The sequence below is a fragment of the Hyperoodon ampullatus genome, assembly GCF_949752795.1.
Source record: "Hyperoodon ampullatus genome assembly, chromosome: 17".
In the NCBI taxonomy this organism is placed as follows: domain Eukaryota; kingdom Metazoa; phylum Chordata; class Mammalia; order Artiodactyla; family Ziphiidae; genus Hyperoodon; species Hyperoodon ampullatus.
The window spans coordinates 48,744,690-48,764,323 of record NC_136930.1 but is presented as its reverse complement, the minus strand read 5'-3'; the positions used below and the strand labels follow the sequence as shown (position 1 = coordinate 48,764,323).

Genomic DNA, 19,634 nt, shown 5'->3' with positions numbered 1-19,634 from the left:
GCTTAATTAAGGTCGAACATAATCTGTTCTCATAATTCACATATTCAACTTAATGTTTTTTCCTTTACTTTCTTTATCAGGGCTGAAATTACTGAATTACCTTATATCTGATATCCTCTAAGTTGGAGTGGTCTACTAGAAGCAATAATACATTATCTACCCTACTCAATATTTAAAGTAATATTTTAATTTTTAAAATCATAAAATAGTCTGTCATTCATTCATCCCTTCTCACAATATCAATTAGACATTTTGTGCTTTAATAGAAATTTTATAGTCTATAGCTTTTGGCTAGTAACTGAGATAGATTATTAATAGGGAAAGCAAAGCATTGGTTCAATACTTTCCTCAGGTAATTAACATCAGTAATAGTCAAAACAGACCATAATGACTCTTGGGTGCTAAATGCTAATATGAAAAAACGTAATAGCCTAGAACTAGAGACCTACTTTACAGCACAGTGCCTATAATAATACTGTACTGTATACTTGAAAATTTGCTGAGAAGGTAAATCTTATGTTAAGTGTTCTTATTACAAAATAATAACTATAAAGAGGGGAGAAGAAACTTCTGGAGATGATGAATGTTCACAGCATAGATTGTGGTGATGGCTGCATGGATATATACTTGTCTCCAAACTCATCAAGTTGTATATATTAAATATGCACAGCTTTTTGTATATCAATCATACCTCAGTAAAGAGGTTTAAAAATACTCAATATAGAAATATTATATAAGACAATTTGTATTAACTCATAAATTCTAATTGTTTTTAATGCTTTTGATTTATGAATCTTTCAGATTTACTAAATTTCTTTGGCATTATGATTTGTAATCCTATGTGATTAGATCAATGTAAAAAAAAAGTATATTCTTCTTTAATTGCTTTTATCTGAGAAATGTGACCTCTACTTAGTGACTTAGAGATAGAGACTACTTTCATTTTGAACAAAATCAATTCTGTATGGATTTTGCAGGCTAGGCTAAGAGATCAGGAATTTTGTTTTATATATTGACTCAATTTTAATTTTGGCGTTACTTGTGCTTTAATTTAAAAAACAAAACAAAACAAAAAAACAACCCATGTGTTTAAGAAAATGAACACCAGAATATTCATTGTCTGGCAGCTTAAGAAGTAAAACATTAACCAAACAATTGAAGCCTCCTGATACTGGTGCTTCTTAGAAGTTGCAGCAATACCAAACTGTTAGTCCTCTCTGAGAAACCTAATAAACAACCACGGTAATGACTCTACTTAATTAGTGACAACTAAGAAAACAGAACTGATTCCACATGATGATTACCATATCCTAGTGGAAAACCAAATCAATAAGGATATAATATGATAAATTTTATAGCCTAAATTGCTAAGATTAGGTTAAATATATTAAATTTATATAATTAAAATGGAGAACACTAAAAATTAATGTCAAAATGGGAATATCCTATAAATGATTTACAAAATTATCTATGCCAGAAAGCAGATTCTAAAATACTTGGAATAACTACAAAACCTTTGTACAGGTTTATTTAATAAGCAGTCAATATATTTATATTTACTCTCACTTAAATGAAAGCTTTGATTATTTGAGAAAATGTGAGTAATGTCAAGCACCTAAAAATAAACAAGTTGTATCAGAAACCAAACACTGAATGGAACATATTTTTATCAATACTTTGGCAAGTGTAAGAAGAAGTAAACCAGAGTAATCTTCTAATATCAATCAATGCTTTTAAGAATGAAAAGCACTAATACATTATATAATTTACTATGGGCATATAATTTTAGTAAATCCATATTTTAAAATTTAATCAACAAGGATAAACCTGGGGATACAATCTTAGTAAACTTGTATTTTAAAATTTAACCAACAAACATAAGCCTGGGAGGTAAACTTTTAAATAAATCAATTAAAGCTAATTTAATAAAGTCAATTTCTTAGTTGTTTTGACCACTAGATGTTTTAATTAGTAGGTCTGGAGTATGAGAGATACTGCACTACAAGTGGTATAAAATTAACTTTAGAGATGAAAAAAAATTGAAAATTTTTTCTGCCAGCTCTTATCCCAAAAGGAGTGGAATGTCAACCCAAAGGAAGTGGTACAACAAGCAATTTTAACTTCAAAAGTTCTAATTTTGAGGCATGTCATCAAGCAGCAAGACTGGTATACTCAACACATGTGACAAGGTGAAACCTAAAACTTTCAGAGGATTCTAGTAGAGTGCCTATTGAAGCTGGTATTTGGGGTCGAGGGTAATAAAGCCTGAGGGGTGCAGTTATGTGCCATGGTACCTGGTGATAGGATAAAACTGATCTGTATTACTGTAGCATCATTTTTATTTCATGATAAGAATTTTTAAAGTTTTTTAGGTACATCAGATAAATTAAGAAGATAAATGCAAAATTCACATGAACCTTAAAAATAAAACAGGCTTCAAAGATATTTCAGGCTTACTGTGGTAGGCACTGCTTTAGACTATACCATTGGACACCTGGGTACTTGTCAAGTACATCAAACTTGAAAGCGCATTTGATAGATACGTTCAAGAGGCATAGATCAATTTAAAAAAAAAGTATGGAAGGCCTGGTATATTTCTTGATTTCCCTTTCCTTGTAGTGCCTCTGAGTACATAAGGTGATAGGAGTCCTTTGGTATGTAAGGGAGCTATGCCTGAAGTAACTATGTCAGGATTGCTACTATTGATAAGAAATATTTTAAAAAATCAAAGCATAAAATGATTAAAGAAACTTTCTCTACAGTGAAGCAAGCTTATGTTTTTGGTGTGCAGATGCAACACCAAAATAAGGGGAATATTTTGAAAATGTTTTATACATTGTAATTTGCATGACAGACACTTGAAAATTAAAGTATATTATGACCAATATAGTCTGAAAGTATCTTTTGTCTTAGCATTATATATGTTTAACACAACACCCAAAGTGGTGGCTTGGGGTAGTACAATAGTTATTCCACCTCTACTGTACAATGTAATCACCTGAGGAGCTTTAAAAGAATACTGATAAGTAGGTCCCACCCCAGGGGTTCTGATTTAACTGCTCCGAGGTGACCCTGAGTATTAAGATTTTTGAAAGCTCCCCCAGATGATTCAAAGGTTCTGCCTAGGTTGAGAACTTGGTGTGGTAAAAGAGTATAGTCTCTGAATTACAGATTAACCACTTTGAGGATTTTAGCTAAAATTAAGCTTAAGAAACAAGCTTAGAGAAATTATCTGTAAAATAAAGATAATAGTCTATGATTAGGTGGGTTGCACTAGATCTAAATATTGATTTATAGGAAATTCAAGGCAGAAGAACATGTCAGTAAGACTGTTGGGATGTGATCAGCAAAATCCAGACTATGGGACATTCTACAGGAAAAATATGATTTCTTAAAAGCTAAAATTACAAGGTAAAAAAGCAAAGCGAGCAAAACAAATGGAGGGAGAACCTACATCTACAGAGAATTAAGAGACGTTTTAACTAATCGAAACATCTAAACCTTAGTTGGATGCCGATTCAAACAGCAAACAGTAAAAATACATTCATATTACGTGTATTTTAAAGTTTTATCACATTTGAAGAAATGTGAACTGGGGAAAAGGAAGGATTACAGATAAAATAAGTTGAGAAAGCTGAGTGGCACATGCAAATTCACTATACTATTAAATCTCTATATTGTGTATTAATCAAATCAAAGCACAATCATCAGCAAACAGTAGGGGTCAAAATAGGCATCTTTTCCCACCTTTACCTGACACTGCTGAAATGCCATTAGTGTACTTTCCTTTTCAGTGAACATCCATAAAAACACTCCCCATCAAAAGAGCAAGTAATATTTCTCACAAAACTGAAAAGGCCCACATAAAATATTATCCTCAGTAAAAATGCTCTACTGACTTCTTGCACTGAATACGGGCAGAAACCAGAAGACTCTACAATTGTTCCTTTTCAGTCGCAAGGTAGGGTTTTAAACTACCAATAGCAGAAGAATTCATAATTAAGAAACTCAAGACAGTATGGTTAAAAAAGAAACAACGTTGAGGTAAGCTGATGTTTTATGCTAACTATATTTATATTGACTAATGACTAAACTAGAACAATAGAGAGTACATATTAAATAACATCAATCTGTTACACATCCTGAGTTACATGTATAGTATTTTTAGATTCTTTCTCCCAATATTCAGAAATCTTAGTTCTAATGCACCTTAAGGGGTTCTTACTCCTGACAATCTTAAAGTTTAGCTATCTTTCCTCTTTGCTAGTAAAGGTAGGTTTCTGCTGCTCTCACTTCTCTCTGGAATTCACTGTACAAATCTCTAATACTGCTCTCCTTTTTTTCCTTTTCTCATCATTTCTAATTCTTGAATTCCAACCTTTTCTAATTATCTTCAGTAGAACTGACTTTCAATGTGCACATTTGGGATCTGAAATTGTTTCAAGTATTATAGAATTTTTCTTGCTATAAAAGGTGCACATTTTAGTAATTTGGGGTGCCACAGTTAATGAATCCTTTTAGGGTAATGATGAGGATAGTGTAAGATCAAAGAAGAGTTACTAAAGTCAAACAGAAGTACCAGGGAAAATAATCCTGGTAGAGGATTAAAAAGGAAGATAATAATAATAAATAATAATATTTAATTATATTTAACTATTAATATCTGATAATAAATTTTCATATTATCATAGTATATAGAAAAAATATGTTGTTACTAATGTGCACTGGAAGGAAGAACAAAGACAAATGGATTAAACTTACAAAGGTATGTTTCTTTAAACTCACTAAGAGAAAGAACTTTCTAACAGAACTGTCCTAAACTGAAAAGTACTGCCCTTTGAGGTAGTAAGTTTCTTATCACTAAATATGTTACAGCAGAACCAAGAATAGTGTAAAATGTAAAATGAGAGAGGCTGAAATGTCAACTTCCAACTTCCAACTTCCAGAGTCCATGGCTTTATGACAAAATATTTACTACAAGTGACGTAAGAACTTATTTTAGGATACAGATCAATTTTTAATAAGTACAAGTTTCATTATTTATTTTAATTTATGTCCAAATTTATTCATTAATGCTGTAAGTATTTATCGAGGATGAATTATATGCCTGTACTGCTCTTAGCTCTGCAGATAGTGTATGAAACCCATAAAACCCTGCCCTCATGCCACTTACAGAGGTAGGGGGACAGGAAGGAAACAGAAGAGAAGTAGTAGAGGAGGTGAGTTTATCATATGCAAAAGTTTCCCCAATGTATAAATTTCATGTTAGCATGAAATAAATTCATAATAAATTCATCCTAAATTCTAAGTCACCTCTTCTCCGGTCGTAGGTAGAAATTTTGAATTACTCTTATTTTATATATGTCTCTAGTCAAATTCCTTTTTTAAAAAACATCCTTTTAACACTTAAAATACTTTTTATGTCATTTTACATTTCTTCAAACCCATAGAATGTACAACACCAAGAGTGAGCCCTAAGGTAAACAACAGACTTTTGATGGAAAAAAAAAAGCAACAACAACTTTTTAGGTACTTAGTAGCTATCAGGCACTAGAGCAACACTATACAAGAGAAATACAATGCAAGACATATGCAATTACAAATTTTTTAGTGGACATATGAAAAAAGGGAAAAAAAAGTTAAATCAATTTTAATATATTTACTTCACCCAATATATCCAAAATATCATTTCAACATAATCAATATAAAAATTAATGATATCTTACATTTTTTCTTTCAATTCTAAATCTTTAAAATCCAGTATATATTTTATATTTACAGATTATCTCTATTTGGACTAGCCACATTTCACGTGCTCTACAGCTACAAGAGGCTAGGGGCTACTGTATCTACAGGAATTAGTATATTTTAACTACATCTCAATGCAGACATCAAATTTCATAGAAAATACCTGAACTTACTTAGATCATATTTAGATTTCATGAAATTTATAGTTGAAAGAATAGATTCATATATCCAAGTTGTTCCAAACATATTTAAACGTCGTCCAATACTGAATCAAGTATCAGTTTTTACATTTAAATTATTTAAAAGTAAATAGAATTAAAACTTCAATTCCTTAGTTGCATTAGCCACGTTTCAAGTACTCGATAGCCACGTCACTAGTGGCTACTATTTAGATAGTGCAACAAAACGTTTCTAGACAATGCAGCAAAAGAAGTTTTTAAAATTAAATTTTTTATCATCCATCTTCTTTTTATTTGAATCAATTCCAGTTGAAAACAAGTGAGGAGACTTTTTTTCTTTAGAAATCATAACCTGCAGAGTCTTCCACAAGAACTGAGGCAGTTCCTTTGAATCAAAATGTCAATACTCAACAAAATAATAATAAGTCTATTATTTCCAAAGTTAAGTATTCCAATCCCAAAGGAGAGAAAACTCTCAGCTCCCTTACTTGATTGAAAATATTGCCATCCACCTTGCCACCCAAGTTAGAAACTTTACCATTACCTAACTGCCACTAAATCCTGTCTTATTAGCTAGGTAATACATTTTTTAAAAACTTTATTTTATCCCCTTCCACTCTACCTTCCTTCTATTGTTACTGCCTTTGATCACCTGGGCTATTTAAAAAGTATCCTAAAGCTAATTTTAAATACATAGGGATTATTTTGTACATGTGAACATCCATGTAAATCATCACCAAGAATAAAATACAGACCATTTCCAGTACTCTATATAAAGTTCCCTCCTGCCCCTAGCCAAGCCCTGAACTCCCAGAAACAGGTAGTCTGGTGGACTTTTGACTAGTTTTGCCCTTATGAATTTTATGTAAATGGAATTATACAGTATATAGTCTTTTATGTCTGGCTTGGCTTCTTTTATTAAACTGTTATCTTTGAGACTCATCCATGTTGTTGTTACCAATAGAACCTTTTATTGCTATATTATTTGGAATTATATAAAATTCTGAAATTTATTTATCCAGTCTCCTGCTGACAGGCATTCAGATTGTTTCCAGTTTGCAGCTATTGTGAATAAAGCTGGTAAGAAGATTAATAATGTTGGTTTAAATATTAAAATAACTCAAAATAAATGCTCAAAATATGTTAAACTCTTTTCCTCCATTATGTTGTAGTCACAGTAGAAACTGATGCTGTATATACCACACAGAATGGACTTAGGCACATACAAAATCACGTTTGCATTTTAAACAAAAGACATGCCATGTATACCTTCAATCATTATACATGTTAAGTACATACACAATACATTCATCACAGAAACGACTGCAAACATTAACACCACATGGATAACAAAATTTGATTCAGTTTATTATCACATTTTAGCATCTGCTTTGTATTTTCTAATGCACAAAGAGATTAATCCAGGCAACCATAACAAGAGAGAAACCGGATACTGTCATCCTATCAATCCCATGAGACAAAGCATGTAAAAACATACTATGTAATATTAAAAGATGGATCTAAGAGGGGTTATAAAAAGTTGATTAGTGTTAATCTGACCATTTAGACAAGCTCAGTAAATTTGAGCACATAAAACTTTCATTACTTAGTAAAATTAGCATCAGCTTATTTCCCTAGCATTACTGCTAAACTGATGCCAAGATAATGCTTTATGAGCTTATTAGAAAGGAGTGCTAATTTGCATGAATGAGTTAAATAACTGCTGTACTGACTCCATGCAGGAGATAACATTAAAACAAATCAGAAAAAAAAACAAAAATCAAATCAGATCTGAAATAAGTATGTTATGAAAATTAGTATAACAACAGTTAATATTATTCTAAAGTTTACTCAAAAAAAGGCATTTTATTGCTACAGGTTGCTTCTCTAGTATTTTAAAGCAAAAGGAAAATGACAAATAGGAATAAACCAAAGTTACTAATCAGATTTATTCAATAAACATGTATATACATGGACAGTGAACCTTTAAAAAATTACTCTTTTGTACAAAGATCACTTGTACTTTGCCTGTAACTACTATAAAACTATAAAATCACACAAAGCAAAAAGGTAAATGAAATCTTCACATTTTTCCCCTTACCTCCCATTCTCTAGCTGCTGCTTCATTAGTAGAATCCTCATTTGTTTCAGATTCTTCAATCTTTTTTACTACTATAAATCCAGGTTCTCTGGTATATTCACCAGTATCTTCTGCATATATTTCTGGACTCCACTGAATGAAGAAGGCATACAAGTGGTCTGTCCTGTTAGAACAAGCGATTATTAATAATAGACCTAGTATCTGTGCTGTTAGCTAGAATTTAAAAACTATATTTGTTAAATATTTTCACAAAACTCGAAGACTTAAAATATACAAAATATATACCATGCTTTATTTAAAAATAAAACAAAGCCCACTACCAGGAAGACATTAACTTAAAATTTTTTGGCTGTGTTCTGTCAAGCTCTGAGAAAACTACATTAGGATTTTCTTTAGCATGGTTTTGACAAGCTCAGATGCTGTCCACAGTAATGTTTCTTTTCTTTAAAGGAACTTAGTAATGGGAAGGAAAACTGAACCCACCATTTTGACCTCATTCACACCAAATGATCTAATTATCTAAAATATAAGTAAACAACTAACTAATTACCTATTTTGAAACCTGGACATTATACAGATTTTTTCCAAGTTAACAGAAATTTAGTATGTTTAACTTTTAAATACCAGGAACACACAGTGTATTATTGGCTCAGGGATGATCCAACCTTTTAACTCTCTTGTTCCCCTTTTCAATTTTGTTTACTAGAGTAAAGCCTAAATCCCTGACAAACATTATTTGAGGGTCAGCAACACATTTCAAATATGTATGTTTTGTTGGCTTTAATTAGCATGGATAATTGGAAAGTGATTACAAAACTCTCCACTAGCACATACCAATCAATAACCACTGTTCTGGAAATTGTTTCTAATTTAATAAAATTTTTTAATAATGTCATTTCTTATGTGGCAACTAACACTTTAAAAAGGTATTAAGTATCATCTTTCAGATAGTTTGTCTCTACGAAAACAAGCAATTGTTTTTTCATAAATTACTTAGATACAATACAGTTCAAAATTCTAATAAAACTAATTTTTAATGAACATTAGCCAAGGTGCAAGGACAACATTAAAATGGAAAATTCCATGCAAAAATTAAAATAAAACCAACAGTAATGAGAGAAACAAATCCTTAAATTATTTTTAACTAAAGATATAATAGGGTTGAATATTTCATTGTAACATCTTGGTATCGTTGGCAGATCTGAGTATCTGGCTCTTTGCCTTTCATGTGCTCATGAATTATGCAAATCATACCATATTTTTAAATTATTCTAATCACAGTTTGTTGAATGCACAGACTGTACTGTATATTTAGGTGAGGGGGGAGAGAGAAGAATTTTATTATTATATTCCTGAAAGCAACAGTCTTCAGAGCAACATATAAAGACTTTCCAAGAGGTACACAGACACATAAGATAGTCCTAAGGGAAGTAATCTCTTATATTCTGCTTCCATATGTTAATCTTATACTAAGCTGCCTGAGAACAGTGTGGTCAAGATATCTTACAGATTGCCTGTTCTCTGCTTTCACTAAAGCACTATCATCAGTCATCCACAATTTTACATGCCATAAACTGTAAAAACTTCCTGGTTGCCCAAAGTTGGTACTGAGATGGGGAAAAGCTTTAAAAGACTGGACAACAAGTCCTTTGGCATATCAGGTGGTTTCTAATTCACTGATTTCCATAAAACTGGAGGAGTTTTTAATGAAGTTGTTCACTAATGGTCACTAAAAATAATTTTGATGAAAGGTAATTTTGGAATATAAATAGAAACATGTTTAAAGAATTGAGTGACATTATTATAATAAAAATTTTCAGTCTCATAGACTTTTTTATGAACAAAGCTTCTCAATACTTGTAATAAAAAGAAAAAAGGGAGGGGGTAGAACTGAGGGGCTGAATCCTATCTCATCATTTCAATGAACAATATCATCAATGGATACATAAACTAATTGGAGGAAAGCCCTAAATATTTCATTAAGGCATTTCCTATATTTTACTTTTTTACATGTAATAATTATGACAATTTATAATTTATGTTGCTTTGATGAGTTGTTTATTAGTAATAATTGTAATGATAAAATTTTCTTGTGTTTAATTAACATTTGGAATAATGCAGTTGTTGATAGACAATTTTCTCTTTGATTTCCACATGTATTGTGAGCAGAGGCATTGTGTATATTTGTTCAGCACTACCTTTTCAAGTATGTTAGAACAGGAAACAAAGCATAGCATAGTTTTAGAAGGCAGAAATAGTACCTTACTCTGGAGCAAAGGGTAACCATGCTTACTGTACATTATAAAAGGTTTAAGTTCCCTAAACTTATGGTTCCTCTTCTTTAACATAACCCATGGCACATGTAGCTGTCACTTGGCCTTCTTCACATCCAACTGTGGCGACTGAAGCTCAAAGAACTCATACAAGTGCTGGTACTGTGACTGCTGCCATTGTGACTCTGTTTTCTGCCAGCATGCATTAAACTGAGGCAGGCCAACTTGTTAGCAAGGTAGGGTAGGCTTTAGATCCTTTACTCTTTTGACAATAATCACAGAAAATTTTTAAATAAATGTAATTCCAGTACACACACAAACACATACAGATAAATGTATAAGTATAGGTAATTTGTTGCAAAAAATGTAAAAGGGAATAAAAATATAGTACCTTAGAGTAAGATTCTATGAGGAGGTATAATTGAAATACAAATTCAAAGAGAAAAAGTAACGATGCAAATTCTAACTGTTAAAGAGCACATTCAAGTGGTGTTTAAATGGATAATGGTAGAGGGCAAACTGATAACAATGTTTAGATCCTACTGAGTATATTTAAAGTATAAATGCAAGTTTTAACTTAAAATGTCAATATTTACAATGCAGTGGTGACAGACATCCTTTAGAATTGCTTAAACTTAAGATGAAAAATTTTACTGTGTAGTGGGTATAAAAAATAGTTTGAGGACCACATCCTTTTAGTAGCTAATTTAGTGCTATGTATTCTATAGTAGGCATTCAGTAAGCATTTGATGAAATTTTTAAGAAGGAAATTATACATCATTACCTGCCTTGAGGTAGGGGCTGTACCAGTTAGTATTTTGATGAACCTTCTTGATCTAAGACATTTTAAATAAGTTTCTTTACTACTAAAACTAGGTATATGTTCACATTTTTTGCATCAAACCATGAAAGGGACTAAAATTAGAAATGGGGTAAATTAAAGAGTGTAAAAGAGGAGCTAAACGATTTTGAATAGATTTAATGTCAGGTTTTAATCATAAACTATTTCAATACTTTGCTACTGGTGGGATGTATTATACAAAATAATTTCAATTCAAGGAACCTCAATAATGTTTTGAAGATTCTGTTGTTGTTTTACCTTTCTTGTGGCACAGCAAACCAATATTCATGTTTCTTATCTCTCTGTGCATACTGTTGCATCGTTGCACTTGCTTGAGATACAAATGTTTTCCTCATAGGTTTTCCAACTCTGAGACATAAGAACTTATGTAATCGATGCCTCCTCTTTTCTTTTAAAAGTGCAGAACCTAGAATTGAGACACAAACAGTGTTTATTCAATTCTCATACACCATGCTTGAATGATTTAAAATAATTTAGATTAAGTAATGCTTATCTCCAAACTTCTGACAAATAATTACAGAATAAAACGTCAACTTACTGAATTCTCTTAAGTAGCTTGTATTTTTTCCCATCAGAGGCAAAGTGACAAGTACAGCAGGACTAATGAACTAACAGGCAAAGTATGAGCTGACGTTATGTCTAAGCATTAGGGAAAAGGCGAAAGATCCAGGAACCGTTGTCAAATTTCTGTTTGTGACAACCGCACTAAAGTAATCACATACACATGTGCAATTTTCTGCATGTTCTTTATCAGCCTTCTAGAACAATATCTAAATAAGTCTGTAGAATTTTCAAAGGTTTACTGTAATATGATTGTTACAGACAAAAATTTAGTAAAAAATCTTGTGAAGCTTTTATATGCATATGAAGGTGTGATAAAAACAACAATATGCTAGATTCAGCCATCAGTTTGGACAGCCTGAGTTATCTCTAACTCGTCCAACCCCAGATGCTGACATATGACACACTGAGAGTCTGACAACATGGTTCAATTCAGCAATCTAGACATTAATTAACTTACGAAGGTGGCATACTGTGAAGAAAAAGCACTTAGTTATAGTCAGGAGATCTGGGTACTAGTCATGGCTTTTTTTCTGTGTAATACTGCGCAAGGTACATAATCTATCTGAGTCCCAACATTTGCATCAGGTTAAAAGAGTGAACTTTTACCATTTTTCCCACAATTATATTTGTACATTTTTATATTTATATATTTACAGTTCTATAAGTTTTATGGTATTATAAAGTCACTAAAGATCAGAAACTTTAAATATTTCCCTATTATAGGATCTCAAGTTACTTAAAATTAGTTACTTAAAACTAAGTTTCTTGTCCCCCCTCCATACACAGGTACAAAAAGAAGAAACCAAATGGTAACAATCCAGGAATACCTATCTAAACTATCTACCAATTTTTCTCCTTTTAGTATTTTGTCATAGTGAGATGTCCCTCCCATCAAACCCTGCACCCAAACAAACCCAATAAAATAAAAGCAGTCTACTATATTATTGGGTCAAATGGAAATGCCTCATTTTATCTTTTTCAAAGTTTCAAAATATAAGACAACTATCAGACACAAATATATCAAATAAAGATATTTATGCCAGCATTCTTTATAACATCAAAGAAATATCTTAATAATATGAATTGTTAATAACTGAATGTCTTAATACAGAAATGGCTAAATTACAGGGCCATTAAAAACCATGAAAGTATTATATGGGTTCAAGTTAAGCCTTGAACAACACAGGTTTGAACTGCACAGGTCCACTTATATGCAGATCTCCTTCAAATAATACATACTATAATACTACAATACGTGGTTGGTTGAATCCATGTATGCAGAACCACAGATATGGAGGGCTGACTGTAAACTTATACATAGATTTTCGAATGTGGGAGAGGGGTATGTGTCACCCCTTAACCCCTGAGTCGTTCAAAGGTCAACTGTATAATGACATGGGAAAATGTTTATTACATAATATACTAAGTAAAAAAAAGCAAGAAACAACACTACATATAATCCCGATTTTATATGAAAAATACACGTAAGTAAAGATACATACAAAAACTAGCAAAATTGTATGTGTCTGTGTGTATGTATATACACATACACACTAAAGAGCAAAGATAAATACACCAAATACTAACAATGATCATTTCTAGGTGATGAACTCAAAGTAATTTTTATAAATTTTCTAAAAACTTCCTATATTTATCAAATGTTCTTTAATGAACATTAGTTCTGAATAAAGAAAAAAATTACAAAAGAAAAAATATTCAATCTTTTATAGAACTTGCTTTGAGTAAATGAATTCCTTAACATCTAGTGAATATAATCCTTAGGTCTTCAGTATACCTAAATTTGGCAATGCAAAGAAAATTCAGTGTTTTTAAAAACTGAATCAAACCTTTGTGTTGCTGGTAGGAATGTAAAATGGTGCAGCCATTGTGGAAAACATCTCAATTGTTCATCAAAAAATTAAACACAGAATTACCACAGGATCCAGCAAATCCACTTCTGGTATATATCCAAAAAATTGAAAGAAGGAAATTGAACAGATTATTTGTACACCAATGTTCATAGCAGCATTATTCTCAATGGCCCAAAGGTGGAAACAACCCAAATGTCCATCAACAAATGAACATATAAAGAAAATGTGCTGTGTACAGTAGAATATTACTCAGCTTTAAATAGGAAGAAATTTCTGACACAGTACAACACAGACGAAACTTGAAGGCATTACGCTAAGGGAAATAAGCCACACACAAAAGGGAAAATATGGTATAATTCCACTTATATGAGGTACTTAGGATAGAGACACAAATTCACAGAAACAAAAAGTAGAATGGTGGTTGTCAGGGAATGTAGGGAGGAGAGAATGGAAGTTTAATGGGTACAGAGCTTCAGTTCAGGAAGATGGAAAAGTTCTGGAAATGGATGGTGGCGATGGTTGTACAACAATGTTGAATGTACTTAATGCCACTAAATTTTACAGTAAAAATGGTTAAACTGGTAATTTTTATTTTATGTATATTTTAACGATTAAATTTTTTTAATTAAAAAACTGAAATCTAGTATTGATTAATCTAGAATCAATACTCCAATAGAATATGAGAAATGTTAGCTAAGATACTTGAGTTATACACCTTTTAACCCATAATGTACTAGGTGGAAGCACTGTATATTAGAAATAAAAGACAAACTATTACTATAATTTTCCTAAGTAGATAGTATGAAAAAACAAAATGGTGTTTTAATTTATCCTTAGTACTGCTTTTTAAAGGAAAACATTTAATCAGACAATGATGGAACTTGTGGATACTTGAAAGAATTTCAGAAATAGATTTTTATGTCTAATTGCACTTTTTAAAAATGATGGGATTACAACTTCGGCAATTGCAAGTTGCAATTAGGATATTATATATGCAATTTAAAAAGGTATTTTATTTTATTATTATTTTTTTTTGCGGTATGTGGGCCTCTCATTGTTGTGGTCTCTTCCGTTGCGGAGCACAGGCTCCGGACGCGCAGGCTCAGTGGCCATGGCTCACGGGCCTAGCCGCTCCACGGCATGTGGGATCTTCCTGGACTGGGGCACGAACCCGTGTCCCCTGCATCGGCAGGCGGACTCTCAACCACTGCGCCACCAGGGAAGCCCTAAAAGGTATTTTAATGATGAGACGTATCAAGAACTAAAGAGAAATGGAGAAATCAGAGGTATTAAGGAACTTGTGTGCACTTTCAAGAAATAAATTGTTTAAAGACAGAATGCAGTGTGTGAGGAATGTTTAAACATGGTGGAAAAGATGCTCATTATGTGTACAACCCACTGTGAGATAAGACAGGAGAAACCAGAGACTATGTACTTGTGCCCAGAGAAACATCAGTCAAGGGCTACTAGATCATCCTTCAGAGTGGCCTAAGATACAGTAGCGTTTGAGTCAGTGAGGAAAGACGGATACAATATGCAGTAAGATAAACTAACTTTATATATTCCTTAACACTTACCTTCTATATTGGTTGTTGCTATTTTATGGTTAATCTCTTTTTGTGACACCTGTTGAATATTTTCCCTTTGCTGTTTAGTTTGTTGCATTGTATGGGTTTTCCAGAGTTTCCGTAGCTCTTCTACCTCTGTCTCTGAGTCCTGATTTTGCTCCTTTCCTTGTTTTCCTTTGTTGACAATTGGCTTTTGTTTAAATTCTATTGCTTCCCCACAGGGCATACTTTCTTTTTCACCTTCTTCGTGGTGTAATGAATTCTCATTAAGAAGAAAATCCTGGTCTGCATTACCTTTTATACCTGTGCTTTGTCCTTTAGGACCTGATATTTCTTGAAGATTATCTGTAGTCTGATCTCCTTCCTTAGTAGCCATTTCAAGATTATTTAAATCAGTTTTAAGAGAAAGAGTCCCAACTTCATTGGTAGTATGTCCAGAATCGGATTTTAAGTGGTCAGGAGCACTAGCAGCCTCTGTTACGACTTTCAAACATTCTACTCCACGCTGACTGACGGTTTGCACAGATTCTGATGACGCACCAGATGATTTATCCTGTCGCAGCTCATCTGAAGAAATAAGCTCCTCTCGTATAGGAGAGAGTTCTGATTCCGTGAACACATCTTCAGAAAGAGACTCCTCGGTGCTCCTAGGAGCAGTGCTGGCACTATCATTACCTGCATCGCGAATTCTTGAGTCTATTTCATCAGTATTATTTCTTGTCATTTTCTTTAAATGGCAGAAGTCGCTTCCTGATAACTGATCTATCTCTCTGTCAGTAAACAAAATTTAAAGTTATTACTTTTTAAATTGCAGAATTTTATTTTCCACAAACTTAACACTGAATTAATATCACTAAAAAGGCTTTCCTAAAAGGATGTAGCATATATCTCTTAACAGCATATCAAAAATTTGATTGATTCCTATAGACCATGTAATTAAGTCAAGTTTTGCATCAACTGCTTAAGATCTGGGATATATCAATGTAAGATTTCCTGAACTGATCTACCTGAAGAGAAGTTGAAGATACAAGTTCTGGGTGAAGCTATAATTCTAAACTAAAATTTATTCACTGATGAAATATGCAAATAAAATTTTGATTAAAATTTTAAATGTCTTAATAAAAATACACTGACTGATATTACACACACACACACAGTGCTTATTTACATTTAAATAGAAATTAAACTAAAATAAATGACTCAAATGCAAAGCTAAAAACCAACCTGAATAGAACTGAGGCAAAAGTGCTTAGAGGTTAGATATTAACTAGCTGAATGGTTCATCATTACTTCTAGATTTCCATGTTTAATGGCATTTGTATATGCAAGCACTAATGTTCAATGGTTAGACAGTTTAAGTTCTGGAAGGAGACAGTGTAAACACTATATGAAATACAAGTCAGCAATTCAAAATGATGGCTAAAAGTAGTTTCTGATAAATGGAAATTGCATGAGTTCTTTGGAAAAAGTATTAACATTTATGCAAGTCTGAGAATAGGAAAGACTGGAAGTAAGCCGACACACAATTTATTGGCTACCTTTGGATGGTGAAGTTGGGTAACTCTTTCCCTCTTATTCTAGTACTTGATATTTTTTATAATGATATGCATAATTTTCATTGTGCATAGGATAGGTAAAATTTATTTTTAAAAAAGTATTAATTAGTTGAAGTCCAGTCCCTATCTCTGCTTCCCTTGTACTGACTGATTCACCTTAAGAAATGTATGTAAGCATCTAATCTGTGTTATTAAATGTGTAATAGTGTCATCTACTGGTGAGCCCCTAACACTGCATATATAGGGTCTTGGAACTTGGCAAAAGTTTTGAGAAACTGTACCTGTAGATTTAATAAGACCCTTAGGTGTGAGATAAAGTAAACCTAACAGTATACAGATTTAGATAAGTGTTGTAACCTTATCTTTTTATGTCAATGATGCTGCTATTGTTCAATACAGTTCCTGAACAACCTCTGCAATTAACTTCCCAAGCAGTGTAAGACAGAAGAAAACCAATCAAATCTTACACCTCATTTTTACCATACATGACATTATCTGAGTTGTTGCCAAATATTGTTTTTAATCAATTCATAAGGCAGCACTGAAAGATATTTCTTTTGGAGTAACTTTTTTAAAGGTTTGGATCAAATAGATGGTCTTTCCAGGTGATGTTGTGAATGATAAAACAGTGATTTACAAGAGGAAGGGCCCTATAGCATCCGTGTAGAATAGTTATGGATCATTCAGCATAATAGAATCCCAAGGCATCCTAATACAAATGGAAAAGCAGGGCAAGATAAAATGGATCTCACCAATGACTGGCAACATATACATACATATAATCTTCTTGTTTCTCTTTTAATCTAATCCTTCACTCCTTCACCTTTGTCTTACCCCTCCACCTGCCACGATAATCTTTATTTGCTGAGACTGGTTTTGGATGATGATATATTAAATAGCTAACAGTAGAGGCAATCCTAGGAATAATCTGCACCTCTAAGGATGAGTTTACCAAGCCAAAACAGTATCTACTGGGGGGCCATTATAATGGAGACTGTTTAAATAAAAGATTTTATTCTACCATAGGTATTCTAACAACTCATGTAGTCTGCCTCAGAAACAAAAATAATTTGCTCTCCGTCTCTTTTGTAAGTAGTTCTGTCTCACAGGGGTTAATTTTAAAACAACCATTATCATCCCTGTGGGCTACTATAGGGATAGAAATCTCAGTATCAGTTAAAGTGAAGCCAGTTTTTAAACTGCTGACAAAGTCATGTATGGAGGAATGGGGGAGTTCTTTTCTATTACATATCAATTTTCTTCTTTTGTCCTTCCCTTCCTTTGTTTGTATGCCTTTTATTTATTTGACTGATTGATTGATTGCGGTACGCGGGCCTCTCACTGTTGTGGCCTCTCCTGTTGCGGAGCACAGGCTCCGGACGCGCAGGCTCAGCGGCCATGGCTCACAGGCCCAGCCGCTCCACGGCATGTGGGATCTTCCCGGACCGGGGCACGAACCCGTGTCCCCTGCATCGGTAGGTGGACTCTCAACCACTGTGCCACCAGGGAAGCCCTCCTTTTATTTCTTATCCTTCCCTTTTCTCTGTTATTCCTTTAGTTAAACACATTACTTTCAAAGGCTATGCTGATCTGTAGCCACACATCTATGTTACCTGAAACACACAAATCCTCTAACCAGTATATTCCAAGGTTAACTCTTTAAATTTGTGCAATCTGTGGGTCTTCTTCCCTGTGTTTTATACTTTTCTGAGAGAAGGGTGCAAACATATAAATCAATAAAAGACAAAGCTGCTTTGGCTTTATTAATGTCAGGTCTTTGCTTATGTGACCTCCCTCAAACCCCACACCCAACTCTTCAGGCTCTTCTAAGGAAAATCTGAAAGCTACCCTTGATTACTTATATTACCTTAAATTACTAATAAAAATAATTTGAATTTACCTGAATAAAATGGGCTGGTAAACATTGAATTAAATGAGTACTATAGGTTACTTTTAAATATCAGGTTCTCTGACCAAATATACAAGTATAAATCTAAAACAATTCCTAACTATTCTAGTGCAGTAAGAATAATCTTTTCAATACTACATATATTTCTGTTTCATTGATGATAAAATGAAAAGCAGCTATAATAAAACTATTAAAAAATACTTCAGAGTTATTAGACCAGGGTCAACTATCTAGATGAAATAAAATTGCAAAGGAGTATAATTATCACTCTTACATGGGTAAGGATTCCTTTATTTTGCTATCGAAAATTTCTTTGTACATTGCAGCTGACATCACCTCTTCCATTGGACACATGATGCCATATTCCTCACAGCCATTCTCTTGAACCAAGGGGTCAGTTTTATGTGGATCAAACATTATATTATTTGGTGTAACTAGCAACACACCACTGACTGTGCCCTAAGATGAAAAAAGAAAATAATGTTTAATCTTCAAAGTTTAAATTTTCAAAAATCATTCTAGATATTTTTATCTCCGATGTTAGGCCACCTACCACATATAAAAGTAGTATAGTCAAGCACTATGGCATTCTCATGAAAATGTTTTTAATAACACCCATATTTTCCCAGTAAATTCTCCTTGTTAGCAGAAGCAAAATACAAAGAATATCATATTCACCTTCAATCAATCAAGTCAGGAATTAAAATTTGCAGCCTCAGTAAAATGCTGAGTTATATCAGCAAGATAACTTCAGTAATATAAGAAGGATTGTAAAGTCCTTCAAGGCATGAGCCATGTTTTACATTAACTTGCATACAGCCTCCTGTGTTCTTCCGTCACTACAGGTATTAAATAGTTTCATGCACACACTGCAGGTTTAATAAATAATGTGCTGATAACTCAATCCATTATAAAAGGAAAATAGTATAATCTGTTTAAAATATCTTTAAAAAAAAATCTGTTTCACTCAATTCTGCTACTGCCTAGTTATGTGACCTCTGGC

At 32.8% G+C, this 19,634-nt stretch overlaps 1 protein-coding gene across 4 annotated transcripts in view; it reads right to left on the bottom strand.

Annotated features, from left to right (window-relative positions):
• Nucleotides 1-19,634, bottom strand: part of OXR1 (oxidation resistance 1) — a gene marked incomplete at both ends in the record, with an annotated part of 102,777 nt that overhangs the window by 35,733 nt on the left and 47,410 nt on the right. For 2 of the 4 annotated variants that reach the window (XM_079722381.1, XM_079722383.1), the window contains 4 exons: nucleotides 8,029-8,191; nucleotides 11,401-11,569; nucleotides 15,170-15,936; nucleotides 18,906-19,090. In XM_079722381.1, the coding sequence (XP_079578507.1) occupies nucleotides 8,029-8,191; nucleotides 11,401-11,569; nucleotides 15,170-15,936; nucleotides 18,906-19,090 (1,284 nt within the window). The remainder of the gene's footprint in view (nucleotides 1-8,028; nucleotides 8,192-11,400; nucleotides 11,570-15,169; nucleotides 15,937-18,905; nucleotides 19,091-19,634) is intronic. The other 2 variants (XM_079722382.1, XM_079722384.1) reach the window with 1 other exon arrangement.